At 35.4% G+C, this 13,884-nt stretch overlaps 1 protein-coding gene across 1 annotated transcript in view; it reads left to right on the plus strand.

The window, feature by feature from the left end:
• The window catches only part of LOC117330855 (prickle-like protein 2), a 97,146-nt gene that overhangs the window by 47,858 nt on the left and 35,404 nt on the right, over positions 1-13,884 (plus strand). Inside the window, 1 exon segment of the mRNA XM_033889384.1 lies at positions 12,244-12,424. Coding sequence (XP_033745275.1) covers positions 12,244-12,424 — 181 coding nt within the window.

Genomic DNA, 13,884 nt, shown 5'->3' on the forward strand with positions numbered 1-13,884 from the left:
AACTTGTTGCTTCACACTCGCACATAACCATAGTGTGTTTCCAGTATTGATTCATAAAGAGGCTTGCCAGGAAATGCTTTCCGACTTAAAAACTCGGGGAAGGCCTATCTGAGTATTATGGACACCTCCCTGAGTAACTAGGAATGAAACACAGTTGTGTATTGCTACAGGGAATCGTGGAGTGTGTGTACTTTCTCTCAACTAGATTCAAGAACGAGATCTCATGTTTTATACTAGATAACTTGTAATAAAACATTCTGTTGAAATGGCACGTAGAACACAATCTCTGTCGCAGAGCCACAAATCAAATGAAATTGACTGTTATTAAAACAAGATTATTTCGAAATGCTTTTGAGATGTTCTTTCCTGATGCTTGGTAATAAATGATCGCTGAAGTTTTATGTAAATATGAATTTCGTTCTGCCACATTGATAACGCTTCTTGATGAATCGGCATGTCATAATAATTCAATGTTCTCAAGTGGTTTTTAATTTTTTCTTTTAAAACTGTAAAAATATGAGACTAGCAAGATCAAAATCATTTCGAAATGTCAAAGAAACAGGATAAGAGAAGTTTTATAATTAACTTTGACAAGCGGTACAGATTGACGGTCCTTATGGACCCTTCAGTAGTGTGGGTTGGAGATTTGTCTAATTGGAAACATAAGACTTGCTTTATATTGTCATGACCATGAAATTTATAACATTTCAAATCAGACATTTTAGTGGAAACCTGGTCAATTAAAAATTATGGTTAGATTTTCTGTAGCTCTTAGAAGTTTGTCTTTGAATAATAAATAAGTTGAAGATTAACACATTTGTGTGGTCATTGCTAGGAATCGGTTTGTTGTTGCTAGGTAACAGTGTGGTGTTGCTAGGAGTCAGCCTGTTGTTTCTACGTAACTGGGATGTTACTAGGAGTCAGCCTGTTGTTGCTAGGTAACAGTGTAATGTTGCTAGGCGTCAGCCTGTTGTTGCTAGGTTACAGTGTAATGTTGCTAGGAATCAGCCTGTTGTTGCTAGGTAACAGTGTGATGTTACTAGGCGTCAGCTTGTTGTTGCTAGGTTACAGTGTAATGTTGCTAGGAATCAGCCTATTGTCGCTGGGTAACAGTGTGATGTAACTAGGCATCATCTTGTTGTTGCTAGGTAATAGTGTGATGTTGCTAGGAATCAGCCTGTTATTGCTGGGTAACAGTGTGATGTTACTAGGCATCAGCTTCTTGTTGCTAGGTACCAGTGTGGTGTTGCTAGGTAACAGTGTGATGTTGCTAGGAATCAGCCTGGTGTTGCTGGGTAACAGTGTGATGTTGCTAGGAATCAGCCTGTTATTGCTGGGTAACAGTATGATGTTACTAGGCATCAGCTTGTTGTTGCTGGGTAACAGTGTGATGTTGCTAGGAATTTGCCTGGTGTTGCTAGGTAACAGTGTGATGTTGCTAGGAATTTGCCTGGTGTTGCTAGGTAACAGTGCAATGTTGCTAGGTACGAGCCTGTTGTTGATAGGTAACAGTCTGATATTGGTAGGTATCAGTCTAATGCTGCAAGGTACCAGCTTGTTGTTGTTTGGTACCATTTTGTTGTCGTTAGGTACCAACTTGTTGCTAGGTAACAGCATGTTGCTAGGTAACATCTTGTATCTAGATTACAGCCTGTTGTTGCCAGAAAACTTCTTGTTTGTAGGTAGCATCTTTTGTTGCTAGATAACTGTTAGTTCATCGCTATGTATCAGCCTGTTGTTGCTAGGATAACAGTATGTTGCTAAGTAACGTCTTATCAGCCTGTTGGCCCAACTACAGTACAAATCTATTTTTCATATCCTGAAACATTTGTCACCACACATAATTTGATTTCAGCACAAGTTTTTGCGACAATATTCTGTAGTCGCACACAGCTATATATCTATATATATAAAGTGATAGGTAACATTGGTACATACTTGGTAATTCTAGTAGAAAATTTAAAGACAGATAAAGGAGAAGAGGATATGTCCCAATGTCAACCAATCATCTTGTGTTGATCAATCATTCATGCCAAGAGCACTCGATATCTGTGATGGACGAGCATTAGGATGTCGCGAGGAAACTGGTAAATTACGTTAGTGTTGTAGTCTGTATCTTATACGTCTGTATCAACTTTCCTCCTGAGGCAGCATTTTCAAATAATCTTTTTACGTTAATGGTGTTTCGATTCACGGCTGCATCAAAGTGCCTTGATCCATTATCTCAAAACACATTCAATATATTTCTATCGTTTCTTGTTTTTTTATGGAGGCGTTTACGCCTGCCATATTACAATCACCTACGAGTTGTGACGTCACAATCTCTCACTTTCATTTTCGTTATATTTCCTTTCACAGTTCATTTTGTAGTTTCTTTCGGTACATATATGATGTAGTTGAACTATATATACATTTATGAAAACTATCAAGACTACAAATAAAGTGCTTTTACATGAAAAAAGGTATATTCAGTATAAATTTCTCTTCGGCGGAAGCCCGGAATTTGAGACCTCTGGTGGTAGTTTCTGTAACTAGGGGTAATGATTCGCTTATAATTAGTTCCAAGTATGAGGCACGTCATTGTAGTCCCGTCATTCAAAGTAGATGTGCACAGAAATGTATTAACTATGCTGATAATGTTTTGAACATTCCAGGAATTATTTTGAATAAGCAATAAGAATAATGTCTTGTTAATATCTACACCTGCATCGATTTTTGCAAATCTATATTGAAAATACTGTTTGAAGGGAGATAACTGCGAGATTCTGACGTTACCTTACAGAGGACACTTGTTTAACTACTAGAAATAAGGATGGCATAACAACCAAGCACAAACAAATTCCTGATTTTCATAATACCCTCCAGGTTTTGGCTAACAACATTTCTTTTGTTTACAACAGTGAACTTGGTAGTTTGTTCACGAGATTTTATGAGATTTAGTCCGATATTTAGCGATCACGTGTTCCGTCTGTTTACGTGAGCGAGCACTCTGTCAAAATGGAGGCACGTGGACACGGGCTTCACACGAAGCATCAAAATGATGTTTGTCGCTAGAAATTAATATCTATCAACATGAATTAAAGGCAAGTTGCTTACAAAGTTTAAATCTGTTTGTTGACTCACTGAAATAAGTGTTTGTTTATTTAGGACGAAACTGTTTACGATAAGTTGTTCAAGCCTGGCCAGACCACAAAATCACAATATCTACTGCGATTATAGTCCGAATTTTCTGACGATCTTGCTATATACTATATGCAGACTTTAATCAGCTTTAAGGCGATATCAACCCCAGAACCCTTCGGATTACTGCGATAACTGATCGAAGTCCCTGTGTTTCAAATCCATGAATCGGTAGACCTACGTGATGGCGTGATGGAATTCGATCGTTTATTTTTTAAAACTAAGAAAACTGGCACATATCTGTCGTGGTGGTCATTTGTGCTGTACCTTCCCCGACAGAGACAATATACAGAATCTGGATTTCTGTGATAAGGTTTACTGCAGTAGCTACTCGCGCTCGTAATATATATGAAAATGCTAAATTATTATTGAACCAGCTTGTCTTATTTATATATTATTCAGCTCACGATTCAACCTTTTCAAATGTTTTCATGTAATATATATATACATTTGTATGCACCAAGCTGTGAAATGTTTGTATTACATAGAATATTTAAACAATACAAAGTAATTGTAGATTAACAAAATGTATACCAATTGCATTTTAACCTATTAGTACAACTTTTTGTTGTTTTCATGTAATATAACTTTTTGTTGTTTTCATGTAAAATGATAAATACATGTATATCTATTGGCAATCGATATCAAATCCATATAATATAAGACTTTCTCAAATATCAATATTCCTCATAACTTTCAAAATAAATCTATATTTGCTTTTGAAATTTAATTAAAAATGTTTGATTTTCATGTCGCGAACATATCCCTTAAAATAATCATCAATCTCCTTATTGGTCTCCAGAAAGTGTGAAAATAAATGAAACTTGTTTGTCAATAATTCTATTTATTATGAATTCATGTATAACCATTTAGGTTTTTTCCAATGTTGACCTTTAAAACTATATATAGATACAAGCAACAATCTGTGGGATGTCAAATATGGAAGGCTATAGCTGTTTCAGTATAAATTGCCAAAAATGCTTATAAGTACTGTTTCTTATCACTGATAACATATATTGGGTTTTCGACTATTATGTGTTATTGCTACTTAAGTGTGAATTTTTTCGGCTTAAGTGATAATGTATTTCTTTGTACTTATGTGCAACAGACATCGCGAGAGTTTAATTCTCGTACATATAATATTGACTCCTACAAAAAGAAGTTGAGTGATCATGAGTGGTTGACCTACGAGAGGCATTTTATCAAATCACATATTGACCATACTGATTGCTCATGATCATATTTCATCCGGCCTAGTAAACTCTAGAAAAAACATCTTAATTTATGAAAGCAGCTAACTCATTTAATGTATGTGTACAAATTAAGTATATATATATATCGTACAAAACCTCAAACTTCTAATATGGTAGATATGAAACATACATTTAGGCTGACTGCCTGATAATATAATACAATTTGTACAGAGTTTACAATCCTTTGACATTCAGCTCATAATATACACCATTATAATTTGATCTGTCGTCATGCGTCGGTCTTCTTCTTAAGACCAAGATATCGCAGAATGGTGTACAAAAGGTTCTTAAGCTGTTTTATCAAAATTGTTAATTTCATGGCCCCCTATGTGTCGCATTCTCCCTGGGGAGAGGATACATTTTACTATAGTTTATATAGGAAACTCATCACACATATTTTAGCATAATTTGTTTCATTTTCTTTGGAAATTGGTTAGCACGTGGTTAGGGCAAACTTTTCTCAATGACATATTGTCAGAGAATGTCAAGGCCAACGACTTGTTATGGGTTCGAATGTCAAAAATAAAAATCTCAAATTGATTATTTTTTTCATTTCATATGAAAGAACATAGTCCACTGAAACAGAATGTGCATATTTTATTGTCATCAGATAAAAATAAGGCAGAAAGATATGGCACTTGGAAAAGAATCATAAAGCTATTTTCTCCAGCCAAAATTAAATAATAATCCAAAATTGCAGAATAAAGGTTTCTGCTCTTTTATCTATATACACATGAAGGCTTGATGTTTGGCGCATCGATAACGTATGGCTGGCTACAAATGTTATACTTATATTTGAACTTGACCTTCATTCAAGGTCACGGGGGTCAAATGATGAAAAAAATTCAAAGTTCTTTCAAAATTATTAATTTGGGTCACATTTTAAAGAATCGGCCCTTTTAAAGGTGTGTGCAATGTATCAAGGTCAAATAATCAAAATGACGCAGATATGGCACTTTTAAAAAGAAATTCCTACCAAAATGAAAAAATGACCCAAAACTGCACATACACATAAAGGCTGGATATTTGGCAAACAGATACATGTAACATGTGTGACTGGCTACAAATATTGAGTTTATCTCTCTGACCATGACCTTCATTCACATTTTAAAGAACCGGCTCTTATGAAGGTGTGTGCGAAGTTTCAAGGGCAAATTATTAAAAATGATGCAGACATGCCCTTTAAAGAATGTTTTCTTGCCAAAATTAAAAATTATCCATAAATTGCAATTCAATTGTTGGCTCAAAAGGGGTGTCCAGCAAGATTATGGAGTTGGGATCTGAATGGTTTCACAGATAAAACAAGAGGCCCAGAGGGCCTGTATCGCTCACCTGGTTTTATGAGATATGAAACAAGAATGATGCTTAAGTTAATTTGTCGCTGGTATTTCTATGTCAATATATCATAAGCATTTTATATGGGTACATGTACATTGGTTTATTGTTATTCTAAAAATGTCAATTTAGCGAAATTGACCTATTTTGGTCCCATCCTTCAGCCCCCGGGAGGTTAACCCCAACATTCGTACAATTTTGAATACCCACCCCATAACCATGCTACCATACAAATGTAGGTTTTATACCAAATTGTGCAATTAATCCATGAAATGAAATTGACTTTGGGTACAACCCCATAGGGATTGCTACCAGACCAATGTGAGTTATATCCATAACTTAGTTTCAGAGAAACCAATTGACCCCTTTTGACCCTGCCCCCCCAGGGGTCAACCCCACCATTTTTACAATTTTGAATCCCTACCCAAAATGATGCTACCAGTCAAGTATGAGCTATATCGATTGCTTAGTTTCAGAGAAGAAGTTATTTATGTCAATTAAGCCAAATTGACCAAGAGATGAACACAATCCTGATGTAAAAATAGGCCCAGGGTTCTTTCCCCACCCCAAGGGACTTATACAATCATATTGAATTGATATCAAATATGAAAGTTTTCTTCAATATTTTGCATGTAAAACGCTGTATATTTATATACAGTACCTATAGCTACTAGGCTATTATCTACATCTTGGTGGTAAATTAAAAAGCAACAAATCACAAATCACAGTTTATTGTTAATATTGACATTGGATCTATTAAAATAGATGTAATTGATATCTAATTTTAAAATAATTGTCCTTAACAAATGAGGTCTTTGTTGAAAAAAAAGTGTAATAACTTTTAAAAGCCGTCAATCTAATTTTGATATTATTCTAAGATCAAAATAGAAAGGAATAAACAATTTTGTTTACAAGATATTGAAAGACATTGCACACTTTCAACAAAAAAAGTAGCAGACACTCCCTGTATTTTCAATACATATCGTGTATTGTTATAACATATCGAAATGCATATCATATTGTTTCGACATTTCTAATACCCAGGCCTATAAAATATAAGTTTGTTTTAAACACATAAATGCAAATTTTGAACTACTTAAATATAAAAGATGGTTTAAAGTATGAATGTTAATGACATGTACCTAAGTAGAAGTCGATTTGAAAACAATTTAAAATGTTTGACTTCTTAAGTAAAGGTTTGATTGAAATAAGAAATGTTTAACTACTTTTAGAAGTAGGTTTGAAACTTTAAGATGGTTAAAACCATTATGTATATCGGAACAGTCTAAACCATTACATTCATCAGGACTGTGAAAACCATTATGTCCGGTTGGTTTGACACACTTAAGTGGAAATGTTTAGTCATGTTGATATCAGTTTAATTTATATTCTTGCTTTATTTCAAATATCTCCTTTTACATCTGACTAACGCCTCCTACAGTACTTTCAGTACTTTGATTTTTGTTTCATGTCAAAATTCATAAAGGAAAGTATATGTGATGTAAAGTCGAGTTACAAGATCAATTTAATTTTCTCAAATTCATTTGACTGTTATACCTTCAAACACATTAATTTTCTTTGGGAAAGCAACACAGTTTGTCGAAAACAGAATATTGAATTTGTATAGGATACTCAGGAGAGATGTTTGAACTAACAATGAAAACTTGTATTACACTTATCTTTAATATAATGTGATTTTAACAATTGATAAAAAAGATATTACCATAAGTACCTTTAATTAATATGTATAGCTATTAAAATTTTTACTTTCAAAATCTTTTTATTTTATTTTTTTATGAGAATCCATCATCTTAGATTTATTGAAAATCTTTTGACTGCTTGGTTTCATTGATGAGGCAGAAGATACTTACTCTTTTGTAATGCCTGGGCTTATTCTCCTTTTACTTTCTTAAGGGTCAATGTGATGCAAGTGTATCTAAAAAAAATAATTAATAATTTTTTTATATTTTTTCAATTTTGAGTTTGAAGTATGTCGGTATTCTTGTTGTTGTTTTTTTTTTTATTGTTTTCCTGGACATTTTTAAGGGTTTCCCTTGGGGAGGGCAGGGTATCGGAGCACCTTACCATCCAGTAACAGTACATTTCTCAAGACATCGCCATCTCTATGATTCAACGGGAGCTGTTGCATGATCATGATACTCTCAAAAAAAGTCCACTTAATTTCACATAAACATGTTTGGTACAAAAAACAGATGGTATTCATCTCCGGGAGAATGTTCTTGAAATTGCATTAAATGGCTGTTGGACATTGTAGATTCTTTTATTTGAAAGTGTTGTTCAGGCAGTCCTAGCATAACAAAGCCTTCAACAAAATTTCGGGATCCACAGTCAACACTCAAAAGACATTAAGTATGAGAAACAAATGACTTTGATGGACTTTGAATGTGCTGTTTTCCCCTCGATATTGATAACAATATTGAACTACACTTGAAAAAAAATCCTTTTTGGCACAATAAACAAATTTCTGTTGCCATGGTTTCTGTGGCAAGTAGTCCCTAAGTGTTCATTGTAATGGCCAATTGTTGTGTTGACTTCCCATTCAAAGGCCAGCCAATGGCAGTCTATCAAACGGACAAGAAGTAACGAAACACATCAAATGTTCTCTCTATTCAACCCCAGTTCCCTAATCAATTTAAACAAGAGCTCATTCAGTCAATTTTCTGATTTTAAATGAACTAGAAATCGTTGTTTGTGTTCTCTGTTCCCTGTCTGCAACCTTGTGTCTTTATCTCCGGCGGATTGTTCCGTCGTCGATCCGGCCAGCCAATACTAAATTATAGCTTCGGTTCCTGAGAGGATAATCCATGTCCATGTAGGAGTTATTACCATAAAAACAAATACATTTTCATTTAGAGTAAGTTTAGACCTTTAGCTTGACATTCAGCTATGGTCATGCAAATGTAGTTTTGTGCTGTTTTCCTCAATACATGAAGCCTTTTGGGAATACTGCCGATATTCTGGCATAGAGTTCTGCCTAATTGATGCAGTTGTTGCTGATAAGAGCTACTTGTAGCTGGGCATATTGAGGTAAATTGAATGTCATATTTACTGCCGTCATTTTTGTATGATATTTGCATTTTCGGTCTTAATCACCGACTCATAAGCATGCAAGGAGCAGTCCCGCACTGAAGTCTAATCTCATCAAAATTCGGTAGAATATTTTTCGCCCTTCATATTCCGTATAATTTGTTGCTGCTCTGGAAATTTCTTCTATACATTTCCATCATCTTTTGCATTTATTTCATGCTATAAAAAGAGCAGCAATTAGTTTCGGGGTTTTCGTCTATTTGGTTGTGGCAGAAGAGTGTCTAACTGTATGGGCTATGTTTATCGACAGAGATCTTGGTGAATGGGGCTGCATCAGTTGGCACTTTCTCGTCTGCCTCAATCAATACTAGGTAATGGTGTAAATGGCATTCATGTCCGATTTGAAATATTCATGAAGGTGTTAATATCAAACGTGAAAATGTCGAAACAAAAATTGGGAGTCCTTGAATTACCAAGGGAAGTTTTTAGATATCAACATATTTAAATAGTTAAATAAAAAAGGACGATCAAATTTTTGTTAAAATGCATTATTAGTTAGAATTATGTAGTTTATGGTTCTGATTAAGACTGCGGTGACTTATACCTGGGAGTTCCATTAGATGTATGTTTCATGTGTACAGTTGAAAGGCTGGTGAAAGGTGACAGCATTCTATACAATCATTGTAATGGACTGGGTTTTATTGAATGCCAAAAGGTCATGACTATTGCAGTGTTCAGACATATTTCTCAGTCGATACTTATCCAAGTTATGAAGACCTCTAATGCAGTTCTGTCATCAACCATTAAAATCACATACAGTTCTTTCATCAATTATTAAAATTTTCGCTCTTTTCTGTCATCAATTATTAAAATCACATGCCGTTCTTTCATCAATTATTAAAATTACATGCAGTTCTTTCATCAATTATTAAAATTACGTTAATTTCTGTCATCAGTTATTAAAATCAAGGGCAGTTTTGTCATCAGTTATTTAGTAAAAGTTTTGTATCAATACTTATGTGGATACAGATTATAGGTATTTGATATGTGTGTTCCTTGTGACAAGACCTGTCCATTGGTGCTACATTTGTTGACCTTTACAGCGACCTTTGCCACAGTTTGTTAACCCTAGGAGATAGGGGTTTCTTATTAGACATGTATATTCCTTGTGACAAGACATTTCTGTTGGTACTGCATTTGTGGACCTGTTGACCTGTTGACCTTGACCGTGACCTTTGACCTACATATAAAAACTAAATCCGCATTTTAACCCATTCAGCGAACTATGTTTTTTTTTGACAGCTCTTGTTCATTCTCACTAAATATTTTTTTCAAATGTAAATTAAACTGAAGGTATGACTTCAAACAAATGCAGACTTTTCTTAATTAGGCTTAATTACGTTATCATCACAACAGATCTCTAAAATCCACAGTTGAACACACATTTGAACATAAAATGTTTTGGCGACATTGAACACTTGTTCCCTCAAGAGGCATTGTGTTTATTTGTTCTGTGTGACAATTTTGTGTTAAAACATGAAGAAAGTGATGTTCTAAAGAATGGTTTTCTGTATCGGTGAACACTCCATACTCGGAGGAGATTTTATCCAACACGCACCATTCCTCATTCCATACAGGCTGTAACCTCAGGACATCTTTGAGTCCATGGTGAGAGGCGATACCACAGATCTTCATGTTTGTCTCCATGTTGTCTCCTATTGAACTAATGGAGTTTTCTGTTGAAGCTCTCTTCATGGCAGCTTTAAGCACAGATAGAAAAAAAAAATTACCCGACTTTTTAAAGGCCGATAAAACCTAAAATCACAGGACAGTCGCGCATCTGATTAACTAACGGAAAACCTGTTACTGAAGAATTCCTAAAAGCAATATCATTTACGGCATTAATACGATGTAGAAAGTGCACATGTTAACTTTCCACCTTCTCCAGCTAACGTTGACATATATAGATAATGTATATTTCAGATGAGTTTTGGAACGAAACCAAGGATATATTGAAGTTAATATGTTATATACTAATGAATTACCACCCAATCTCTGGTGATGAAAGCTCACTTTTATAAGTGTGTTAGAATGTAGTGTTAGAGTCCTTTGAGATTCGTAATATATATATATATATATTGTCAGTTGATAAAATCTCACAATGGAGAGACGTGTGATGTGTAAACTTGCTCGGAAAACTCTCTGGTGTGAAGTGAAGTATTGCATAGGTGTGCCTCTGTGTTGCCGTGACAACATGTTAGGCGCCATGGAACATTAAATGACCATGTTTTTATGCCCTAAAGCCTACTTCCTGTTTTTGTCACAGCAGGAGATGCTGCATGAAACTCAAAGGAACTCTTCAATGTTGCAATGATACTGTGCAATTGTTCAATGCTATCGTGGCTGATTAGAATTAAAGGTATTCTCCCGTAGAGATTTCATTGAAATGAAAGATTTAGTTTGTTGATTTTTAAATTACATGATAATGTCAGAATCTTTTGAATAAAAATAATCCCGGAGACTGAAAAGGGCGACTGATAATTACGGAAACAACCAAATCTGAAGAACACGTGAATATGTCTATTTTTTACTATGTAGTAGAACGATCGTTGTAGAATGGAGTCTCTAATTTCTTGCTGGCTCAGCAATATTAATTAAGGCTTTGTTTGCAGAAAACAGCCGCCTTTCTACATACGTGGTTTTTGCAAATGAAATTCCAAAGGATGAACATTTAAGCGAAACCCTATCATTACCATTGGATTTCTACAATACATGTAGATCAGAGTAGATATAATCTATACCAAAGGCCTACAATTTTATATATATATTTTGTTTAGATGAATGGAACATGAAGGCATTTTGCCCGATTCTCCCTCGGCATGTGTGAACTATATGTATATTGTGTTATCAGAGCTCGTAGCTTATGCAGGATGTTGACTATATAATGTAATTGATTGGGATACAATAGATAGTCAGCTATCCCTGCAGGACTGGACATTATTGTGGATCCCATTCTGCATTCATGCATTTTATACAGTGCTATTATGTAAGCTGTATGTTTGAATTGGTAGAGTCGTGTATATGTTTGAATCGGTAGTCGTGTATATGTTTGAATCGGTAGTCGTGTATATGTTTGAATCGGTAGAGTCGTGCTATTTTTTGTGTTTCATAAGATAGGGGAACATTTTTACATTCAATGAAAGAATGAGAAAGTGAATGAATGAATGAATGAATATGTTTTTTTCTTGGCAAGAGCATTTTGGATCTACCCGAGTATTTACATGTATGTCAAAAGTCTTTGTGGGTGTATACGTAGCTATAAATAGAACTTTCAGAAGTATTATCATTTCAGATAATATTGGTTAAATTTAGTGGACTTTTGTTTGTGTTTTGTTTTCTCATGAATTTTGTTTTTCTGTCTTTCCAGAAAAATATGTAAACATTGCAAATGTCCGCCGGAGACCCATGACATGACCAGTACCGGGGACCAGGAACGCAGCCTCCAGCGTCTGATCCACGACACAAAACGCAACTCCACATCTGATGATGACAGTGGATGTCCGCTGGAGGAATACACCTGGGTACCACCTGGACTTAAACCAGAACAGGTAAGTCATTAAGATTCTACCCAGATAGGACTTGACCAGTGGAAGATCTGTGATAATTGTGGGGGCCTGTATCGTGGTAGGGATGAGAATGGCAGACAGACACACGGAATTAAGGTTTAGACATTGATCAGCTACACTGGATTACCATCTCGCCTCCCAAACACCCGAAATAGACTAATCTCGGCTCCGCTCCAGACTGAGACATCCGGGGTCAAGAATTCATGATTTTGTTTTGGCCGTAGTGATTTAATTTTGTATGAACGTAATTATATCATTGAGGAAAGTGCTGCTGAAAAAGACATGAACAAGTCTGAGGAAAGCCATCTGATAGAAGGTTGGGTCCAAACAGTTCAAGAGGTGAACTGATGTCACCATGTCTGATAGAAAGTACATATAGATCCCTTTTCCTCCTCCTCCTCCTCCTCCTCCTCCTCATCATCATCATCATCATCATCTGATACATACAGTCAGTGGTTGTTCGAGATACAGGTGCTGATCACAGTTGAATTACAGTTAATTGATCAATGTATCAACAAATTCAGCCATTTATCTTCGCTTGAAAATATCATTATTTCATATAAGCAACATTTGCTTTCCATTTCTGTTGATCAACGGGGAGGTGGGGGAGCCTTTTTTGTCCTTTTGTAGTGCCTGACAAATGTAATTATCTCTGTAACTCAGGAAGTTACCTGGCCGATACATATGGTAGTCACGGTAACAATATAGTGGCCGAGCATGCAGGAGGTCTATCATAACTTGTTTCCTCGTTTACTGCACCTGGACATAGGAATGTAGCCTAGATCATACTAAACGACAAAGTCTGAAATTGGAAATCTGCGGTATCCACATTAACATCACCTTACTGCAGATTCTAGGTGTTTCTAAGGTGTCAGTGTTCAGGGCGGCCATATTGGTTTACTGGCATGGCTCTGATTATCATGTAGCTTTCTCATTAATTCTAAATGTTTAAGTAATACTGCCCAGGTTCTTATTGTAGGGTTATAAGACTTATCCGCTGACACAGGGGGCGGGGCCACTCGTAGTCTATACATCTGGTCCCGCTTACCAGCACTTGAGGAGTTTTTGTGGTTTTCACACACAGAAGCTGGAGAGCTCGCTAGAGAGAGGTTTAGTCAGAGACATGGAGAAACATGAAGAATACACAGCACTTAGTTGATATAACTAGAGATCACACAAGTCCATTTGTCAGTGCCAGTCTTACAAGAATCGGAAAGCACTAGTGTCAATATCACATTGTACACTAACATTGTATTAATTAGATTATAGACAACTATCTCTGACACTCCTGCCGAAAATTGTCTGAATATTTTCGCAAAAATCTTATTTGGTCCCATGAAAAAATAATTCATTGCATTAACATTTTTGTAAGACATCAAAAAGGAAGAAAAATAATCTCTTTTTTTTGTCTGTTTAATTATCACATGTTCAGATTTTAATTG

Source organism: Pecten maximus, chromosome 7, assembly GCF_902652985.1.
Source record: "Pecten maximus chromosome 7, xPecMax1.1, whole genome shotgun sequence".
Taxonomy (NCBI): domain Eukaryota; kingdom Metazoa; phylum Mollusca; class Bivalvia; order Pectinida; family Pectinidae; genus Pecten; species Pecten maximus.